Genomic DNA, 21,954 nt, shown 5'->3' with positions numbered 1-21,954 from the left:
GACATAAGGACTATGTCTAATGTGTTTTACAAACTCTCTTGACTCTTCAGTCTCTGGCTAATGAGATCTTGAGATTTCTCCACTGCGCCCACCCACCACACACGGATCTTCAGGACATTGTGTCTATTAAATACTTGAAAACTTTAGCATCTGTCTCTGCTCATGGAGCAACACGTTCAAATGTGTCATCAGGAGTCCTTTTTGGTGTTTAAGCTGTCCCTGCATGCAGCCTGATGTTTACTCAGCTTTCCTTTCAGTCGAGGCTCGCTTGGACTGCCCATGGTGTGGCAGTAGCTGTTCCCCTGAGGCCGATCCCTCTGAAATCCCGCATGGTGACAGTGGCTGCTGCCCCCGTGGCAGGGGCTGTGTGCAGCACGCAGGCTGGCTGCTCTGGCCGTGTTTCCTGCACTTCAGCTCACTTGCAGGTGTGCACGTCGGTCATGGTCTCGCACCTCCTGCAGCGCACGTAGCAGCACCAGACGAACTTGCACTCGCAGCGCTCCACGTGCCGCACGACCTGCGTGTTGTACCCGCGCCCGCAGCACAGCAGGTTGCAGCCCTCGGGGCCCTGCGACGTGCGGTTGCACTCCCTGCCCTGAGTGCCAGGGATCCCCAGTTTTTGGTCTTCCACGCAGTAATTGGGCGATTTGTTCACATACAGCAGGTCCTCCTTCCCAATTGGTATTTTTCTCTGGCTTTTCTCTTTCCTGCTTAGCTTTTTTTTCAGTCTGTCTGATATTTGTATGCTGTTTTCATACTTCTCCTTTAAAAACCGGCCAATCTTTTCAAAGGATGACATGGTTTTCCAACAAGTTTTCACAGCACAGGACCCAGAAACACCATGACAACGGCAATCCACAGACATCAGCTTTGCTACAGCCTGAAAGCAAAGGGAGAACAACATTTGGATGTGCTCTTTCATTCATCAGGAATGCGGCCTGACAAAGGTCTCAAAGTATTTAATATTACAGCTGCCACTGCCATTTCCACAACAGGAAAGTCAGAGCACGTGTTAGGAACCAGGTTTCCAGCCCTGGACCCCCACTATGAGAGGCACAATCTTCAGACTTGCTTTTCATTTGCAGTTTGCAATGGCCATAATGTAGCAATATTGATCACAACAGTGAAAGCTGTGATTTCTGGATGGCTTTTCATTCTGGAGGATCCTAAATACCTGAATGACATGTCCTGTGTTGCTCCTCCCACTGCTGGAATGCAAAAGGCTCTCATGGGCAGAAGGGTCTAGTGGGGAAAGCAAGGATAGGGCAGGTCATGGCACCCTTCCTATTTTGGAAGACACTGACTGGGCAAGTAAGTGTCCTGTTATGTTGCCTTCTAAGGGTACTTTACAGCTACCATGAAGACCACTGAACACTGATAACCCTGTGTGTACCTAAGGCCACAGGAATGGCTGGAGTCACACAGCAGAGCCAGTGTGGCTCAGCACCCAAGCAGCACGGGAGAAGGCACCTCTGGGAAAACTGCTGGAAGAGCAGGAGGATGCCCACAGCTCCAGGCTTCACAGAAAGTCTGTCAAAAGACCCACCATGGCTTAGCAGAGGTGTCTTTGGCTCAGGTAATCTGTAGCAAATCTCAGGTGCTTCTCACTTATAGTCTTAAGGCCTGTTCTTTTAATTTAGACATAACTAGTTCTATTATGAATTCCTAGTGTTTCCATTTTCATAATGGCTCCACTTAACACAACTATGTAGTTGCCTTCATATTACTTTTATAACTGTCAATGTTTAAGCAAGGTTTCACAGTTATTGCCAACAGTTAAATTCTTGCCAACAATAAATACTTAAATACTTAGATGAGTTACTTTTCCATGCCCGTGCAGAAGCAAGGGCTGGGCTGAACAGTAACTGTCTGACCAACAATGGGAATCTGAAGCCTGTGTTAAGCTTTTTGTAACACAGAACAATTTTGGCTCAGTTTGTAGGATATCAAGCCTCAAATAACTGGAATCTGTTAACAAGTAGTAACTTCCTTTATCTTGAGACTGACTCAAACACTCAGGAGACAATCAATACAATACTTTCTTCTCTAACATCTAATAGTCATCATACGAAATCATACAATTAGTCTTGTGACAACACTCTAATGTGTTGTCAATGTCTAATGTGTTTCAAACATTAGTTTGAAAAAGGCGCTGAAAAATCACACATGTACAGATGTAGTACCAGATATCATAATTTTTGGTTTGTTTTACATTTGCATTAACATCTTCTGAAGCCATCCTGTAGACTCATAAGGGCCATTGGTTAGTAGTGTGGAAAGCCCATGTTGCCATCTTCCATTTTACTAACCTTTCCCCCCATATTTAATTTACACAATCAAAGCAATTGGGAAATTTACCAGTAAGTGTGGCTTTTAAATTAACTCACAGTAAGTTTGTTTTGAAACTCCTCATGCATCAAGGCCAATGCATATTGAAATTAATCCTCTTTGAAGGAACCAGTTTTACCAAAACATGGGGGGGAAAAAAAAGAAATCAACATCCCAACTACATGATGTTTATTACATTTCATCCTGAGCCTTTGCTTATCCCTCAGCCTCCACATATACTATAGACTAGCTGCTGTCAGTCTATGTCTTTCTGAAACTGAATTTAAAAAAAACAGAAGAAAAATCTAACATCCTCCCCTGGTTGCCCCTGAAAAAGTAGTTTCCTTTGTGCCAGTTCCTAAGCCTTGATTCTGCAGTGAGATGTGACACCTGAAATCCTACCAAGCCCCACTGGCCCCCTGCAGGACCAGAAAAACCTCGAGCCCCAGACTCCATATTGGTAGCTCAGGCAGCACAAATGCCATCTTCAAAGTTCCAAAATTCCAAGGCATACAGCAAATTAAATGAGCTATTTCTATTCTATGTGCTAAACTGGGACTTTTCATCATGGCCTGTGGTCACTGAAGTTTGGGATGAGTCCAGCGTGGTTACTCTACCGGTTTCACTGGGCATTGGGGCCCCCTGGCACATTCTGCCCCAAAGGTAGAACTTGACTCAGTCTTGAGCTGGCATTTGCATAAAACTACAAACATTTAAAAAGAACCACATGACCAAAGTGTTTGCTTGGAGTCACATCTTTGGTGAATAAACAGGAACGATTTGTAGGTGGAGGTTACTATGGAAGCCAAATATGCAAGACATTCACAAAAAACATTAGCAAGGAAGAGCAGGTGTGTGCCCTTGACCTAGAACAGCCTTTACAAACTAAACCTGGCAAAGAGGCAATTCTGTACAGGAAATACTTCCACATGCTGTGGGCTGCTTTTGCAATGGGAGATTTTTCTCCACTACTAGAAAAAATAACAATATTGCAACAAGCAAACTCTCACCCATGAGCACACATAGACTCTTTTAGTGGCAAATCAATTGCTAGATGGTACATACTTACCATCTCTTCTACACAAACTAGTTTCTCTTTAATAGACACACTTGACCTTGCTCATATCTCAAGAATCTGTCAACAATGAAATCACTGGGTAGTCAGAATATGATTCATTAAGATGTAAGAGTGATTGGGGCAGATGAGAATTTAAAATACAAGGACAAAAAGTCTGTCAGAAGACAGATGACCTAATAAAATATGAATATCAAAAACAATATCAAAAGATAAATTTTACATGCTACTTAAAAATAGAAAGGATTTAATAGCATTTTTCCAATTTTGAATGATAAGTTATTTTTGTCAAGTAACTAGAATTTCAAAGTAGTTTTAAATCATATTGTGCTAGTAGATTTGAAATGTTACAGATGTAATCCTGATTTTCACTGCAGTACAATAAGGTACTCACTATGGTCAGAAGGACTCAGAAATTGTCAGAGGAAGCTCTGGACATGCCTGCTAGATTCTAAGGGCCATGTAGGCAAATAGCCCAGCAGATGACACTCAGAGTCTTTCTCTGAGGATGAATGAAACAAAAGTAGAAGGAGACAGAGTTTCGAAACAGGAGCAGAAACTGATGTTTAACTCTTAGACTGATATCAGAATATAAAATTGTGGCATACATTAGCAGTGTATGAATGAACAGATGAATGAAAGAAACACAAATGTGATTCAGTGTCTTGCTTACCAGCTGCTAGGATGGGCAAATTTTAAGCCTGGACTCCAATATACTTTAAGTTGCCAGCACAGAGAGGTGACATTTTGCTTTGCCTGATCACAGAACATGCTACTGCATCTCAGTCTGTCATTTGAACTTCAATGAAAAATCTCGCATAATTGAACATATGGCAAAATTTAGGCATTAGGCATCTCCTGACGGTGCAAGCAAACCTAAGATTGTACCTATGGAGCCAACATGGCCTTGAGGTGGGACACAGCTGCAGCACACACCTGTGTCTCAGCAGTGCACAGTGACTGCAGAGTTACTGGGACCATGACCTCCAGACTGACTACACAACCAGTGTTCTGTTCCACATTTAAGGTTCATATCATGAATCTGTTCAGCTATTCATGAAATAGTGAGAGGATTCTCCATATGAAACAAAACTCCATGGAGAGCTTCAGAGGAGCACTGTCACAGAAATCTGGTGGATGGATGTGTCATTCTGAGCAAGCTGGGACAGGCTTTCTTTGCTGGGTTATGGAACTGACTGATAGCTCGTGAGAAATGAGCAGGGTGGTGACTGAGCTGGGCCCACCAGCATTGTGGTGAGCCACAGACCCATCTGAGCAGCTCCTCCTGCCCCGATTGCTGTACCTTGGTGGTACAGCACGCACAACAAGAGTGGAGGGCTACGTGATGAACAGGGATGAACACTGCTGTTTTTTTAAATGAAACCTGAGAGAAAGATCATTTTTTATCTGCCTTCCTTTCACTGATCCAGTGCAATTAACAGCACGGGGTGGGAATCTGTGGCTAGAACAGACAGATGGGGCAGAAAGCAGAGACCGATTTGCAGCAAAGTGTGTCAATGGAATCACAGTTTGCATACCCTCTAATGCCAGTTAATGCTTAACACATCCAAGCTGAGCTTTCTGTTTGCAGGCACTACTGTCAGCTGTGAGACAAGGACTGCCAGTCCTTTTTTTTGTCACAGGAACCAATGCCTGTAATCAAATGTCCCAGGTTCAGACACTGGTAGAACTAATATGATTATTCATGAAGACGAGCACATGTCCTACCAGAGGTGCATCACTTAAGAACAGTTCCAAACTTGGTGGGTCTCTTACCAATCCACAAGCATCAGTAAAAACAAACTCTCCAAACAAGTCCCACATCAAATAAATTTCCACAAGTGGAAAGGTGAGCAGAACTTTTCCAGCAGTGAAATAATACTAATGCAATGATAGTGGACCCATAGTGCCTGACTCCCCACATCCTTTTGTTCAAGGAGCAGAAGAGCCCAGCCCACATGTGCAAACCTAAGCACACCGAAAATTGCCATGCTAAAGGATGATGAATGTTTATCTTGTAGCAGAATAAGGATGCAATCTGAACCTTCTGAGAGTTGGATTAGTGGACAACTCAAAAGACAAACAGTTTTAAAATTTTATATGTTGATATGACAACTATGAGATGTGGAAGTATAAAATAACATTCTGTACTGAAATAAGAGAGAAATAAGAGAATTCTGCACATAGCAGTTCTCTTACTGACTCCAAACAAACACAGAAGTACTGTCCCTGGAATACTGCTCTTGCAAGACACCAAACTAGGAACATGATAGTATTTATTACAAAAGGTCATAAGATATCAAAACATCCTTCTTGTAAGCCCCAAAACATGAAGGCCAACATTTTCCAGCAACTCCTAGTTAAGATTTGAAAATACAAAAATGAAGAGTTATACTAAACTTCAGATAATATTGCTGCTAGAAATCCCAAGTACCAACAACAAACATTCTTTTTATTCTGGACAGTGACCAAAATATTTGCTTTATCCTACATTTTGCCATTAAATTACAAAATATTTATGCATGGAAGCTGACTATATATATTTCTTCCTTAACTATCTCACTCCACAAATATGATAAACAACTCCTTACTCTTTCCTTAAAGAAATAATAATTTTATGTTCTGTTCCTCTTATTAATATCCCCTCCTACAAGATACCAATCACCTTTCCTTGGAGGTGATTTAGCTGACTGACATCTAATTAAACTCATAGCTTTTAGATCTCATCTTTTACTTAGGTTTGAAGTTTGCTTCAACTACTTCAGTTACAAAAAAAGGGTCTCTGTCACCTGGAATGGTTTTGGTTGGAAGGAACCTGAAAGATTTTCTGCTTTTCCAACAACATATTTCATTAAATGAAATAACACATATTACCTGTAAAAATTACTTCAAATAAAGTAATTTTCAATTATACCACCATGGCCTTATGATGGCTTACTATGGCTATTCCCTGTCTATGGCAGATGGGAAAGTTGATTACAGTAATACACTGTAATACAACAATTACAGTTGATACATTGATGCTGCTTCCAGCTACAGGAAATTTAAGAGTCACAATGGGGTCCATCAATATGTGTAGTCAAAACCAGAGGTTTTCCTTTTCTTTTTTTCCTTTAGTTAAAGCTGTGTCACTGAGCAGGAGAGATTTAAAGTATTATGGGCCCAGAGAGAGCTGTTAAAGATGAAATCTCCAAGGTAAAGAAGATAAAGTAATTTTAAAGTAAAACTAATACAAATCTCTGTTATTCCAGATGAAAGCACTAGATTACAGGCTCACATTCCCCTGCATAGGCTATTGCTGCCCCCATTTTACATCCTCTGCTGGACAGGAAGGAAAATCCAACGTCACACACCCAAACACACCATTTTCCTCTCCAAGCCTGGGTAGGAAGTTCTTTGGACTGAAAAAAGCCATCCAAAATCAGTCTCCTTTCACTTCTTTGATGCATGTCCTAACCAATGAGCTACTTTGAAGGTGTCATTTCTATTCCATGTTCTTAAAGAAAATATTAACTCTTATTTCTCCTCTGAACAATGTTAAGCTTGCACTCTCAGGTGTGGACTGCAGACTGCAAGATGAGTAATGAGGCCCTGTGTCCAGCTGGCCTTCTCATTCAGTATTAGAGACAATTATAAATGCAGGTCATGATAATAACAGAATAATCAGTGACAACAATCATATCATATTATGATGATAACAGCACTACTTCAAGTTTGTAACTGAATATCAAATATCTAATTAAGAGAAATTTACTATTTAAGTACTACAGATCTATTACTTATTTTGTGGATTTTATTTTAACATACAGATATTAGTTGGTTAAGACCATCTCTGATTCTGAGTTTCTAGGTGTTTCTTTGGTGATGTTACTGCTGTTCTTGCCACTGCCCCACGAGCACCTGCAGCCAAGGCCCCACCTCCCCTGGCTGGTGTCACTTTGCCAATGAGGTGATGGAGCGGCTGCTGCCACGCCTGGGTGTCACCCACCTGCCTGCCGGCCTCGTTGTTGTGCAGGTCCATGGCCACCAGCCCGCTCCTGCCCGTGGCGTTCCTCAGAGGCGCGTCCAGGAACGTCCTGCTGAAGGACATTCCGTAGTGGATGTCGTCCGAGCAGCCGCCCCAGTGCCACCCCTCGCTGGCGGAGCCGCCGTGCCGCAGGGTGACATCGCAGGAGCACTCGGTCACGTTCCCCGCGCTGCAGGAGCGTGTCACCGAGTGCACCAGCCCCGCTGCTGTCACCGCCGACACGAACGCCGTCTCCTTCGTGCCTGCACAGCGAGGCAGGGACACGTTACCCCAGAACCGCCTCTGGCCACCCTCCTGGCACCCACACCCCAAAACAGAGATCCGCAAACCCCAAACTGACCCCTCACCCCATAATGGGATCACCAAACCCCAAACTGCCACCAAACCCCACACCAGGACCCCAAACTGACCCCTCACCCCATAATGGGATCACCAAACCCCAAACTGCCACCAAACCCCACCCCCCACATGGGCTGCAGAAAGGGACTTTACAAGCCAGATGATTATTAAAAGTTAGGAACAGTCACAAGTTTAAAGTCATCACAGCTTGGTCTGTAGTGTGGACTTGCTCAAAGTGGATGTTCATACCCCAAAATGACTTCAGGACCTCTTCATATGGCCATGCTGTCAATAATGCTGTTTCTCAGTACTGGTACTGTCACAGATATCTTTTATGAAAAATCCTTTCCTTGGGATTTTTCCTCCTGAGAAGCCGAGAGGGCTCACGAACAAAATGTAAACAATGATTATCTGCTGCTGTGGAATACAACAGGTGGATTTTTGATTGGCCCATGTTGGTTGTTTCTAATTAATGGCCAATCACAGTCAGCTGGCTCGGACAGAGAGTCCGAGCCACAAGCCTTTGTCATCATTCTTTCTTTTCTATTCTTAGCTAGCCTTCTGATGAAATCCTTTCTTCTATTCTTTTAGTATAGTTTTAATATAATATAAATAATAAAATAATAAATCAAGCCTTCTGAAACATGGAGTCAGATCCTCATCTCTTCCCTCATCCTAAGACCCCTGTGAACATGGCCACATGGTACCATGCAATTTTTGGTACCTTCTTTCTAAATCTGATTAGGAATTTTATTTGCCACAGAATTTTTCAAGCCAAGTAATAAATGAAGAATCAAACTCCAAACGAACCACATTCCAAACCCCTTACTTTTCCCTCTGCTTTTCACTATTTATATTGATTTGAAGAAGAAAAGGTCAGTCTAAATCTCAGAGAAGCTGTCATGATCCCAGGTTACTTTGGTACAGGGCCAAAACTTACCTCATGCTAAATTTAGCAAACATTGATGTTCTTCTAATTCACAAAGGTTGCAAAGAGTCCCAAAAGTCTTAAACGAGGCAGAAATCAGCACAAAGATATTTAGGCCATGTGCTTTTCCTAGAAAAAGCTGGCCGTGGGAAAGACAGAAGCATGAAAGGCCTTTACTTGTTAGACTGGCTCCTTAGGCCTGCCCCATTCTCTGAAACTTCTGGCATAATGGGGCACCCAGCCACATTTAACACGTTACTGTGTAAGGCACACTCTAAGCAAATTGAATATCATAGAGTGGTCAATAAATGTAGTTGAAATTTTACTGACATGGGCCAATTTTTACTGTTGTGAAAATTATTTATTTCCAGTCTCCAATGTTTCTGCTCATGAGCAAGGAAATCCCTGTTTGTTTCTCCTATTAGTATTAGTCTGTGCTGCCGGTACCATCATAAAGGTTTCCACAGTGCGCACTAGTGAAGCTGTGTGGGTGAGCAGTGGCACTCATTTATAGGTCCTCAGGAACAGTCCTTCATGCTGAACAGAAGGACTAACACACATATGGCTCCATACAGTGGGGAAAACTCCCATTTTCTTTTTTTTCCCCTTTCCTTTTTGGAATATGCATCACTTTTTATTCCTCACTTTATGTTTTCATGGTTAAAACTTGGGGGTTTTACACTGCTTCAGTACAAAGATTGCATGAACACAAAGTGAAATACTACAAAACTTAAAATCGCATCCATCACACAATCAGTGACCAGGGAGCTAAAAAAAAAAAAAAAAAAAAAAAAAAAAAAAAAAAAAAAGTTGTAGAATCCTTGCAACTTGCAGGAAAATTTTGGTGCAACATTTGATACAAAAATCCTCATCCTTGTTTAAGTGGAAATTCCAGCATAAAATTCCAGCAAAATAAGGACCTTTGGTTTCACTGTGCTGATCAATATCACATAACTGAGCACATATTATATATTTTAAAGCATTTCACATTGTATTTTAGTGTCCTGAGCAGACATTTTTACCTGCAAGTGATCTTTCTTAAATGATATGTCATAAGCCCGCTTATTTAGTAACTATGACACAAGGGGATAAACCCAACATAAGTCTGAGAAAAACACTATTTCAATACAGTTAAGTGGATCTACCCACGGGCAGTGCCATCCACGAACGTACTACGCTAAAACTACAAGCAGCAACAGCAGCGTTGCGATGACAAGCGCAGGTTTGGTCTGCTCACTGCATTTCGTGTGCCCGCGGTACCTCTGGGAGGGCAGCGGGCACCTCCCTGCCCGTTTGTGCCCGTTTGTGCCCATCTGTGCCCGTCTGTGCCCGTTTGTGCCCGGCTGTGCCCATTTGTGCCCGGCTGTGCCCATCTGTGCCCGGCTGTGCCCGTCTGTGCCCGTTTGTGCTCGGCTGTGCCCGGCTGTGCCCGGCTGTGCCCGGCTGTGCCCGTTTGTGCTCGGCTGTGCCCGTTTGTGCTCGGCTGTGCCCGTCTATGCCCATTTGTGCCTGTTTGTGCCCAGCTGTGCCCGTTTGTGCCCATTTGTGCCCGGCTGTGCCCGTCTATGCCCATTTGTGCCTGTTTGTGCCCAGCTGTGCCCGTTTGTGCCCATTTGTGCCCGTTTGTGCCCGGCTGTGCCCGTTTGTGCCCGTTTGTGCCCGGCTGTGCCCGACTGTGCCCGTCTGTGCCCGTTTGTGCCGACGGACGCACGGACGGTCCCCGCGTCCCATTGCCGGGGGCAGCCCGGTCCCGGTCCCGGCCCCGCCGAGCGGCAGCGCTCCCGTGGCGGTCCCCGGGGCGGTGGTCGGTCCCCTCGGTCGCTCACTCACCGCTGCTGAGCTGCTGCCCGGTGCCGGCGGGGCCGCGTTGGGCGGCGGGCGGCGAGCGGCAGTCCCAGCGCTCGTGTCGGAACTGGCTGCGGCACTCCTGCAGCCCCAGGCGCGCTCCCTCCCGGACCGCGGGCATCAGCTCCGGCTTCTGCTCGCACAGCTCCTGCTGCCGGCGGCTCAGCGGAGGGCTGGCGCAGCCCGGCCTCTCGGGCCCGCCGGCGGCCGCGATGCCCAGCCACCTGCGGAGGCAGCGGCCCGTCAGCGCCGGCCCCGACGGACACGGGGGGACGGGCTCGGCGCAGCCTCCCACCCGGACCCCGGCTACTCACATCCAGGTGCTGCCGGCGGCGGGGCACAGGGCGAGCAGCAGCGCCGCCCGCAGCAGGCTCGGTGCGAGCGGAGCCCCGCGCCCCATGGCAGCCGCATCCAGCCCCGCCGCGCCGCCGCCCCTGCCCGCGGCCAGCACGGACCCAGGGGGACCGTACCCAGGGGCACCCCTACTCGGGCTCGGCCCCCTCCAGGGACAGGGGACAGCTGGCGCGGCGAGCGCGGCCCGTCGGACGGCGCTGCTGGGGAGGCTGGGCTGGCACGGAGGGCGGCGGGAGGGGACACATCGGGAGCGCTCGGTTCCCGTCAAGGTGAGAAAGTTGGGATGGATGTTTTCCCGGCTCCTTCCCCGGCTGTGCCTCCCCGCCCGTGCATTGGCCGCCCGCGGGCCGGGGCGGGCCGGGGCGGGCCGGGCGGGGGCGCGGCGGGGGCTCCGCTGCACAAAGCGCGGATCCGCACGGATCCGCACGGATCCGCACCGCTGCACAAAGCACGGCTCTGCACGGCCCCGCTCAGATCCGCGCCGCTGCACAAAGCGCGATCCCGCACGGCTCCGCACGGTCCCGCACGGCCGCGCCTCCGCGGTGCCGCCTGTTGAGCCGTGAGGGCCCAGAGCGGCTGCGAGGGCGCAGCGGGGTCCGGGCACAGCAGAGCGGAGCTGAGGCAAAGGAACCCCCGTAGGTCTGCAGCGATTTTATCCACAGAAATGAGAGTGATGCTAAGCCATCATAACATTCCCTACACTTTTTATTCCAATCTTCCTGTGCTTTAGCAGTGTTAACTGAGTCAGTATTCATTAGGACAGCATTTGTTCACTCCTGTTAACTCCAGTGAGACAGTCTTATCAACTTCTACCTCGATTGCTAGTTCTCAGTTACACATTAAAAGCCAATGAGTCAGCTAGCACCTGATGGAGAGCTGCTCTTGGCACTCTGGACCTTTCGAGTCCTCTTTGATCACAATATATTGCTGCTTCCTTCTGTGTAAGCAAAACACCTGCACTAAAAATAATCTGGATAAAATGACAGATCTGTAAAACTTTGATTTGACACAGTTGTAAATTAGTGAAATAGCTCTTGTGGACTGACAATAGCTCCAAGTGAAGAACACAATAAATCATCTCAATGACAAATGAACTTTTTTATGAGTACAACATCTTGGGAAATAATCACGCAGATGTGCTGTTTTCCCTTGCCTTTTTCCCCCATGAACGTGCAGAGATGTTTTAAGAGCACAGTCTGTGGTCTATAGATCTAGAAAATGATGCCTCCTTCCCACTTCATGTTTATGTATCTGCTCTCAAAGTGTCTCCAAAGCATCATCAACTCTGGGCAGATTGCTCATGACCCCACTAGTTATTTAAACCCTTCAATATAACTTATTTTCTCTGTTCTGAATTTCACTCTAGAGAACATCTGCTTGTGGTTGCAGAGGAACTTAGACCAGAGTGAGGGACACTGGAAAACAGGGAACCAGCCATGAAACAGGCCTGAACCAGTCAAAATGCGTGGGCTGTGTCAGAGAATTATCTAATTATTCCAGGACACATGGTTCATTTTATCCTCTCTGCTGCTTCCTGGCTCCATCTTCTAAAGTTAATTCAGAGCCTTGGTCTAGCAGACGTAGGATTCCTTATGTGCTGCTTTATCTCCTCTATGAATTTGTCACCCACTCTGAAATTATTTTTTCCTCCAGGTTCTTTAAACAAATTTCTTCTCTGTGGTTGTTTGTTTTTATTTTGTTGTTGCTGGGGTTTTTTTAAAATTTATTAAAATTATCATAGATCTTTTGGTTCTAAATTCTTGTATGTGAATTTTTATATAGTAGCTACAGAACTTTATATACAAATAGCAATGTAAGATTTAAATTTTAAAACTATTGATTTCAAAAAGTCCAATCCTATTTGCAGCATTTCATATATGGCCCTTAAATAAATTAATTACCTTTCTGTCGGGTTTTCATGGGGATCTGATTTTATGTACATTTTTGCCACAATCGTCTTTGCCTAGTTAGGGAAACCCTTTGATTGCATACACCGTACAGTGACATACTTGCAATTTGGAGGGCTGATGCTAAAGAAAAAGTAATATTTATTGTAAGGGAGTTTTGAGATCATCCAGTTCAATCTCTAGGAGTGACTGGAAACAAACTACATTTTCCCATGACCATCTGATTTTAAAAAGTTTGTGTTACAATGTGTTTGAATCCTAATCTCCCATCTGCCTTCCTTCCCATCTGTTTCCCTCGCAGCCACTCCCCACAGCCGGGCTCCCAGCAGATCCCCATCCTCTGCCCTGCTGAGCTTTAGCCTCCTGCCTGCTCTTTGCACCGTCTCTGCTGTATTCCCTCAGCAGCCCCCTCTTCCCCAGGCAAGGGCAGCAGGTACAGCAGTGTTCCTGCAGTCTGGAGCCCTGTGTCTGCACGCAGGTCAGCTGGCTACCAGGAGCAGAAGGGCAAACACTTTACCTTGCACGGTGTGTGCTTTGCAAATTGGCAAAGGGAAACAATTTAGAAATGCCTCGCTGATCTACCAAAATTTATTGTAATTTGTCAAATGTTTCTGAAGACTGTATTTCTAATTAGCCGATGCTTCAGAGGCCTCTCTGCTGGAGGACCATTCACTCCATCACAGACAGCAACATGAGTGGGATGCAGAGACAGTGAAGCAGAATCCAAGCCAAGGTCAAGTGCCAAAAGTCAGTGAGAAAACCTTACTATAAATCAGGGAAGATAAATTTTACTTTCTGCTTATCTTGCTTTCTCTGGCCATGGTGGGGCTTTCTGTGGCCATTCATACTAAAATGCCCACATTTTTTATTTTAAAAAAGAAGAAAATCAAACGTCGATAAAAGAAAAAAAAAGCTTTGAAAAGCTTTGTTCAAATTATTATTCTTCTCCTGGAGCTTCTGGTGCCCATCAGAGACATGAATAGAACAGAACAAACTGCATTATCCTACCTGTGCATACAATGAGGTCATTACCCCCTTATCTTATAAAAATGAACAGAGGAAAACCTATATCAGGTTATACCTTCAGCTATGACTTTTATCACGTGTGGTGGCCAAGTTCAAAATCTGTACCTCTAACACAGAAAGCACACTCTGAACACCCCTCAGAGCTTGGCTGCACGATGTGCCACCACTCTGGGAATGGCAGATGCGCCAGGTCTTTGCACTGAAGGAACCTTGTTGGCAAGATAGTGCTACCCAAGCAGAGCCATTGCAGCACAGGGGCCGTGAGAGCGCTGCCCCTCAGTGAGAAGGGGCATGAGGAGAGATGTGCAGTGTCCCTGGACTCCAGGGCAGGAGTCCTTGTGCTCTTAGTGCAGTGCTCCCTCCCAGTGCAGCATCTCTCTGCCAGGGGATTGTCTGTAGAAAGCTCTCAGGACTTCAATAAGGTCAGGCTGGCAGCAGAAGTGAAGTTAGGAGAGGAAAACAGAGATGCTCTTTCTGCCCTACATGGCCTTCCAAGGTCCCTCTGCTCCTTGTCCAGAGGTTTAACATTATTGCTGCTATTCATTTTAATATTTACACCTAAAAGCACACACTGTTGCTGATTCAGATGTAGTATGCTGAGTTCACAAATTACTGGGACAGCAATTACAATCAGTGACAGCATTTACTGGGACAGCATCCATCAGTGGCACGTTGTCAGATGGAGACTTCACAAACAGACCTCACAAACATGCAATGGTTCCAAAGCTACCCCTGAATATTATGTTTATAGTAGGTGCACAAAACACTACAGAGAACCAGATTTTCTATGTGCATAGATAATATAATATATAGAATATATAGTAAAAAAGAGAGAATTAGTACCTGAAAGGTGAGGAAAGGACATGCATGCTTCTCACAATCCCTTCTGTTATTGCCAAAGGATCCAGAAGAAAACTAAGCTTTCCGGAGCCCATAACTCAGATAGTTGCTGAACCAATTGCTGAGCAGGTCTTTGGGCAGTCTGCATCTGCTGGTGATGTGCTGCCAGAAAGCTGGGGCTTAGGAAGAGAGGACTCAGCTTGACTTTACAGTCTGATGTTTCAGACTCTAAATCTGGAGGCAGTGTCCTGGGCTTACCAATAATTACATGAGTGCTTGAGAATTGCTCATTTTTGGGGCAATTCTGGAACTAGGTATGGGTTTCTTCTGAAGTGCTGTTAGCAAATTCTGTTCTCGACATGGACCATCTAAATGTCTGTATTTTCTAGAGTTACCCCAGGGAGATATTTTCAGCCTACTGTTATTAAGCAAAATTCATCAAGGGAATGCTGCAAAGGCTCCGAAGTTTAATGTGAAAGATGTGGGAATAAAATCCACTTATTAATTTAGATTTCACCCAGACTTCGCTTAAAGCTAAAATTAGTAGTAAAATTGTATTTGATAACAGTGCCTCTGTATGGCATCAATGAATTTCCCTGGTTGTTTTGACTATGATGAGAAATGCTCTTGGACACAGAACACAATGAAAAAAGGAACTTTTCACTGACTTAATGTTCTCTTTGCACTTAAAGCAAAATAATTTAAAAATTTTAGTTTTTCTTCTTTAGATCAAGTGCACAAGATTAGAATCGGTGCTGCTGGCTGGTGTTGCAGAACTTCTAGAAGGTAAATGTGTTGTTTGGTGAAAAGAGTAGCTCAAGTGCATGGAAGAATCCAAGTTACTTCAGTGCACAGGGGACATCTGGAGGTATTCCTTATTAGTTTTAAACCAGACTCTCCTGAGGGTGTAATACCACTGCTTTGTTGATGTATGTGTAAGTTTCATACAGAATTTCCTGAGATAAGCAGGATCAGGTACTGTGTGTGTGTGCTTATGCATGGTGTGCACAGAGGCAGCATGCTTGCTCCCAAAGAGGTCACTGAATTTTAGGTATAATACAGATAGAGGAAGGAGGAAGAACTGCTCCCCTAGGAGCAGTGCTGCCTACAACACAGTTTATATTCCCACTGGAATTGGTAATTTGTGGTAACACTTTCCACAGGACCCTTTCATAGATGAGTTTGTTACATCTTAATAGAGACATAATTCACACACACAGAACTGTTGCCATCCTGTGAGGAGAGAAGTGACAATCAGGGAGATATTTAATTTTCTGGTGTCAGGGGGTGCATCATCATCAAATCCATTATCAGCTCCTTGGTTTCTCACTGCTAATTCAATTTCTAATGATCTGCTTATTGTTTAAGTGAGGATAATGATAGAAACAAGAATCTACTCTGTAACTCTGTCGTAATACAAAGGTCTGTTTTTTATCTTCTCATTCATCAAGGTATGAACATGTGCTTAATTTGCAAAGCATTTGGTCCAGTGGTCAGACTGCTTGCACCATACATGTGAATTTACCTACCAGGCCAGTTTAAACAGAGGAAGCTTAGGAAGAAATGTGAAAGAATGATATTCTGTCAACAAACATGGAAGTAGTTCCTTTCTACCCATAGTGTAGTGGCAATGGGAAGAAATGAATGGCCTACTTTTTGAAGTTAAGAGCCATTCACGTTATAGGACAGCATTTAAAACATTCCAGATTCAAATAATTAATTACACATTTCCCCCGCCCCCAATTTCAATGATCTTTCCCATTTCAGTGCATGAATTTCATCTTTTGTGTCTCAGCGTTTTTCTTTTATGTCCCCAATAATCCTTACTGCACTTCTTGCCCCATTCCCACTTAGCACTTTTTGATTGATAAAATTGAAAAATATTAAAAAGTTAAAACCTTATGCAGTTACATTGTGAATAATCCAAGGTCCATATAAAATGATATCTTTTCACTGGTAATGAGCACTGAAGATCTTAAAAATCAAGGTGCAAGAAACTCCCTAATAAGAAAGCAATCTGTCCCTTCATAAATGTTCACTTGAATGTCAAATGGCTACAGGATGCCTTGCGCTTGCAGGTTTTATAAGACTGTCAAAATTTTTTTGATTTTGCTGGATGACAAACATAAAATCCTTCTTTGAATCTGACTGAATCTTGCTAAGTCAGTGTTAGATGTTACCTGTTTCCTGAGCCACTTCCTTATTTCCTCTCCTCAGAGATTGCCTTCTTCTCTTTTTCTAACAATTTTTTCTTTGACTGTGCCTGGCACTGGACTATGTGAACCCACTTAAACCTTTTAACACTGTTGTCAAAGAAAGTCTTTCAGCTTTGGAAACCTTACCCTTCTTATATTCCTGCAGCTGGGATATTTCCCCACTGTTGCATAAGACAGGGTAGTTGTGGTTGAAAACATGTGCAGCCGTGGGCAGGATGCCAAAGTCTACAGGGTTTAGGCTGCCCCCAACGAATTGAACTTTTCTAAACTGCCAAGTTATCAGAATAGCTGGGGTTTAACATCTCAGCAACCTTGTAATAGCATTGATCTAAATCATGCAAAAGTTAAGGCCATGGGGATAAAAAGAAATAGTTTAAATTGGTTTAAGATTTTTTTGTAATTTTTTTGTGCCTTTCCCACTGGTAGTTTCCTATTGTGCTTATAATTCTTTATTTGAAAACTTCCTTTTACCCCTGTGTTCTGAGTTGTTTGAGCAGCTCAACAACTGCAAAAGCCTCCAGTGACCACCAGTGAAGATGGGGTCAGTGTGGAGCTTGAGAATGTGCAATTTCCTCTACTCCTGAGGAGCAGGGGAAGGAGTGAGGGGACATCAGTATTCCTTAGCAGCAGCAGTCATGCCAAGGGATTCATCCTGGAGAGCAGGGCAGGCACCCTCCAACCCAGCACCTTCCAGGAGGTGATGCAGCCCGGTAGTCTTTGCTGGAAGGGACAAGCAGGAGGTCCATGGCCCAGTATTGCCCTGGAGCATCCAGGTGGTGCCAGGACTCCATAAATCCCTCTGATGGAATTGTCTGAGTGCTTCAAAGGTGCAGTGGTTAATCCTGACTCCCAGAGTGGAGCTGGGCAATTTGTCACTCCCTCTGCCACTCCTTACCCTCCTGCAGGGACAGGGCTGCTGCCCAGATGCCTGGAGTCTCCGGCTTGTTGTAGTTCCTAGGGCATGTGAAAGATCCCCAGACAAAGTGTAAAGGGGCTCACAAACACTGGTGTAAAATTAAGTGCCACGGTGCCATAAATATCTGTTCTTAATAGTGCACACAGTATTAAGTTTCTCTCCTGAATGAACAAATTATTTACAGCCTCAAAACCAAGTTAATGATATCTTCTGTCTAGAAATAAGCATTTCTGTAGTCTCAATACACTCGCAGCAAATGCTTGCAACCTCTGTTATTGCTCAGAAAATTCAGCTATGTTGTGATTCAAAATTTTCCTGCCTTTTAGGTAGTGAAGGACAACTGGCAGGACCATCAAGTCCTTTAATTTTTCATTTCTGTAAATATAATCCATTTTATTTTCTAATTATCCTCAGCAATTGCATGAGAATTTGCTTGGGCTCACTACTGCCCCAGCTGTGCTTGGCACTTTTTGCATGTGAGAGTCTGACAGGTGCTTTATTACTGTCCCTGAGTTTTTTCTTTTTGTATCTACGACTATTTCAGCAGAAGTGATTAGTAAATATTTTTGGATAATGAACTGGGAACATAAGCTTTGCGTAAGCTTTGCGTTATTCCTCAGAATTATTTTCCAGTGCCAGACATGCCATTATCTGTGTTTTGATGCAACATACATCCTCTTCAGCTGCACTCTGGGAGGTGTTATCTGCAAGGATCCAGGAGAGTCCATTTGGTCATGGACAAACATCATGATGATATACAACAGGCCTGGTCCACACCAAAAATAGGGATAATGAGCCTGTTTTCCAGAAATGACTATCTTTAGATCTTTACTTCATCTTGTGTTTTCCAAGGCTTGTTACACATCCATATCTGTTGGAACAAAGGGGAAGAAAGCCCTAAGGGTTTTCTATTTTTATTATCACACAGCTGACTTGGTTAGCATGCAAATCTAGTATCTCTGTGCACTTCCTGCTTATCTCATCCTCAGGCTATAGAGGATATCACAGCATGCTGGCCAATATTATAGGACATTTAACTGGAAAGATTTTGAGACTGACTTGGTGATACTTGACTTGTGCTTTGAAGTACAACTTAATGGCCACATGTGATTAAAATCTTTCATGACTGTAGAGGGAGCTTGACAGTGTGATTCAGGTGCAAAAATACATGAAAGGGAAGTCAATATATTTTGTTTCATTGCAGCTGTCACAAACTTTATATTATCACAGTTATGAAGAAATGAAGTACTATTTTTATTTTTACATTTGAGATTGAAGATGATATTGTTATCAATGTCAACACTAATATCTCCTTATGGTAAATGTAGATATTGAGAGTTAAGAATATACTGACAAAGACAAAACAAAAATATAAGCTGAATTGAAGGACAGAGAGTAAATACTGATCACATATCTTTACCAATAAAAATTACTTGTACTCTTATAGAAACTGCTGAAGGAAAAAAACTAATGCAACATAGCTCAAAGGGAATCCTAAATACAAAATGTATAGTGAATTGTATGTATTCAAAATGGAAAGAAACATATTCTCAAATCTGATGATAAAATCTTCAGAGCTTGCAAATATTCCATATGGTTTCTATTTTATATCTGTTGCTACTTTAAAGGAATAAGTGGCACTGTCTGTGCAGTATAAATAAAGCAGAAAAATAAATGTCTGGTGAATTAAGCTGCATCAGACTATATTTACATCATATGAACTTAACAGTAAGTGTCTACTGGATAGGATCCCTGCTGCAATACTGGAGAACAAAGATTCATTGTATTATTTGTGGCTATAGAAGGGCTGTATATTAACTTTAAATTTACCTGCCATACAAAAATAAGCAAATGGACTTAAAAAAAATATAATCAGCTGTTAAACTACTCCCTAGCTGCAGAATCTGTCACTTTCAGAAAGTGGCCAGGAACTACGGAAACAACTGTTTTATGGAAGCTTTAAGACCCTTAGAGGTGTATGCTGAGGTGGTGTGTTACAAGGGGAGCTGCTTTACAGTGCGACTCCTGAGACCACTTGTGCATGTGTGAGTGTGAGAGTTGGTGCAATCTACGCTCCAAATCCCAAACCTGCCGTGTTACGGGAATACAGCTCCACCCATTTAAATCAGGGGTCTCCACCTCAACAAAATCAAACTTTCCTTCCTTTAGTGCACGGTCTCTGTATTAGAATCAGCTAAAAAGGAGGCCATGGCTGTGTAAACTTAATTTTGCCTATACAAGCACAGGGGATGGAAGATAAATGGACAGGTAGGACACATTTCTATGAAAACAGGAATTTGATGAAATTAATTTGCTGGAGAATAAAATGAGGGAGATGGAGGAAGAGATGGATCTTGTAAGAGAAAATGAAAAACTGAAATGCATTCCCACCTTATTTTAATTTTTGACCTCTTACAACTTTTGCTTCTAACAAGTTTTAGCTATGCAGTGGGCCTGTGTAAACACAGGCACCTTGTCTTGCTCACAAGGCCTTCGTAGAAAATAAAGCTGACAGAGACCTCAGCTCCACAGCTGAGAAGTGGGCACTAGTCAGCAGGCTAAGGTGATGTGTGGGGATTGGAAAATGAGGCTTGTCACTTGTTCAGAGACAGGGCAGGTGGAAGGGGAGATGAAGAAGTAAGGAAAATGATGGGAGTGGAAAAGAAGGGCCGAAGGATTTTAATGAGGAATATTCAAAGAAAGGCAGGAAAAGGAAAAGTCTGGGAATGCTTTTGTTAGAGGATAACAATTACTTGTTCGCAGGATCCATCAAGATGTGCCAGGAGAATCCATGAATTCCTTGCATGCAGTCATGTTTATAAAGTATGCACCTAAGTAAAGCATGAGCAAATCTGAAGAACTTTGGGCTTCAGAGGCATGTCCATTTTCTGACCATCTGCAGCATCTTGTTGGGGATATTTTTAAACAAAAATGTAACCAGCTGGAAAAAGGAGTCTAGACATGAACAGATCCACACATTGTACCTATGTGCAAGACACAGCATTATCTGGATTCTTGGCTAGATGACCATACAATATTTATGGATCCAGCAAGCAGATGCATTGATTACAGTTCAATATGTGACCATAATAGGGAATTCTCTTAGGTGCTTTCATAACAGTTGTTAAATCTGTCACAAATAACCTGGAAAGATTTGGAGAATTTCTGCCAGATCTCTCTAGTTTCTCCAAAAGTAACAAGTTGTCGTCAATGATCAAGCCAGGATTGGACCTCAGATTCTTATTTCAATTTGCACTGCCGTCAATAGTGTCATGTGATGAGAAAAAATCCCACAAATATTCCATCTGAAACAAAAAAAATAAGTCTAGATCCTTCAATATAACTTGGTGAAAGATTTGAAGACTCAAATCCCTATTTAAAACCTACCATGTTGTGTCATAGCATTTTTACCAGAGCCCTCGTAAATCAAGCCTTGATTTTTCTTTCATTTTATATTGCAGTGCGCTGCCACTTGGACATTAGCCATACTTTTCACTTCAGCAACTTGTCTGTGGCTGAATTACTGTCAAACCATTAAATGTTCTGTAGGACTTTTCTCCTCAGATCCTCTATGCTCTGCCTAGAAAGCCTTTGCTCAGCAGAGGTAACAACAACCTGGAACCAGGTAACAAACAGTCAGCGTGGTGTTTTCACTTACAAACATCCCAGAAAATGTGTGGTCAGGATGATGGAAAGAGACAGGACCATCTCATCTTTCTCAAGCCCCAAAAGGAGGTGGAGACCTCATTACGATTGAGACAGCAAGGCTAGATCTTAAATTCCCAAGTGGAATAAACTGAAGCAAGTCCATCCCAGGTAGCATTTCCTCTGAACATGAGAAGTCTTGCTAGATGCACAAGTGCTGCCCTTGTCTGCCACATGGCAGCCACTTTGTTTGCCAAAGATTGGGCTGTGCTACTGCACTGACTCTTTCCCAGTAGCTGCAGGGCCAAATTCTGTAGTGTTGAAATGGTGGCACTGTTATTTGGGGGTTGAGAGCTTATAGTCAGCTCTGCATCTGTATTGACATCCCCACTATCAAAAGAGATTGTCTGGAGTTTGTCTAGTCAAAACTGGAAATGACTGTGAACTTGAGGGCTGATATTCTGTCCTTCAGGCCTTAGGAAATAACCCCAGTGCCCAGGCGGCAGGA

At 43.7% G+C, this 21,954-nt stretch overlaps 1 protein-coding gene across 1 annotated transcript; it reads right to left on the bottom strand.

Moving 5' to 3' along the window:
- Positions 1 to 335: 335 nt before the first annotated feature.
- On the bottom strand, positions 336 to 10,942 carry WNT16 (Wnt family member 16). Its single transcript, XM_058805817.1, has 4 exons — positions 10,857 to 10,942; positions 10,528 to 10,766; positions 7,392 to 7,672; positions 336 to 880 (listed from the first exon to the last, which is right to left on the bottom strand). The coding sequence occupies exons 1-4, from the start codon at positions 10,940 to 10,942 to the stop codon at positions 416 to 418; spliced, it is 1,071 nt and encodes a 356-aa protein (XP_058661800.1). The 3' UTR covers positions 336 to 415.
- Positions 10,943 to 21,954: the final 11,012 nt, after the last annotated feature.

The sequence above is a fragment of the Ammospiza caudacuta genome, chromosome 5 (assembly GCF_027887145.1).
Source record: "Ammospiza caudacuta isolate bAmmCau1 chromosome 5, bAmmCau1.pri, whole genome shotgun sequence".
NCBI lineage: Eukaryota > Metazoa > Chordata > Aves > Passeriformes > Passerellidae > Ammospiza > Ammospiza caudacuta.
Note: the sequence above shows the minus strand (reverse complement) of the source record. Positions and strands in the feature narration are given on the sequence as shown.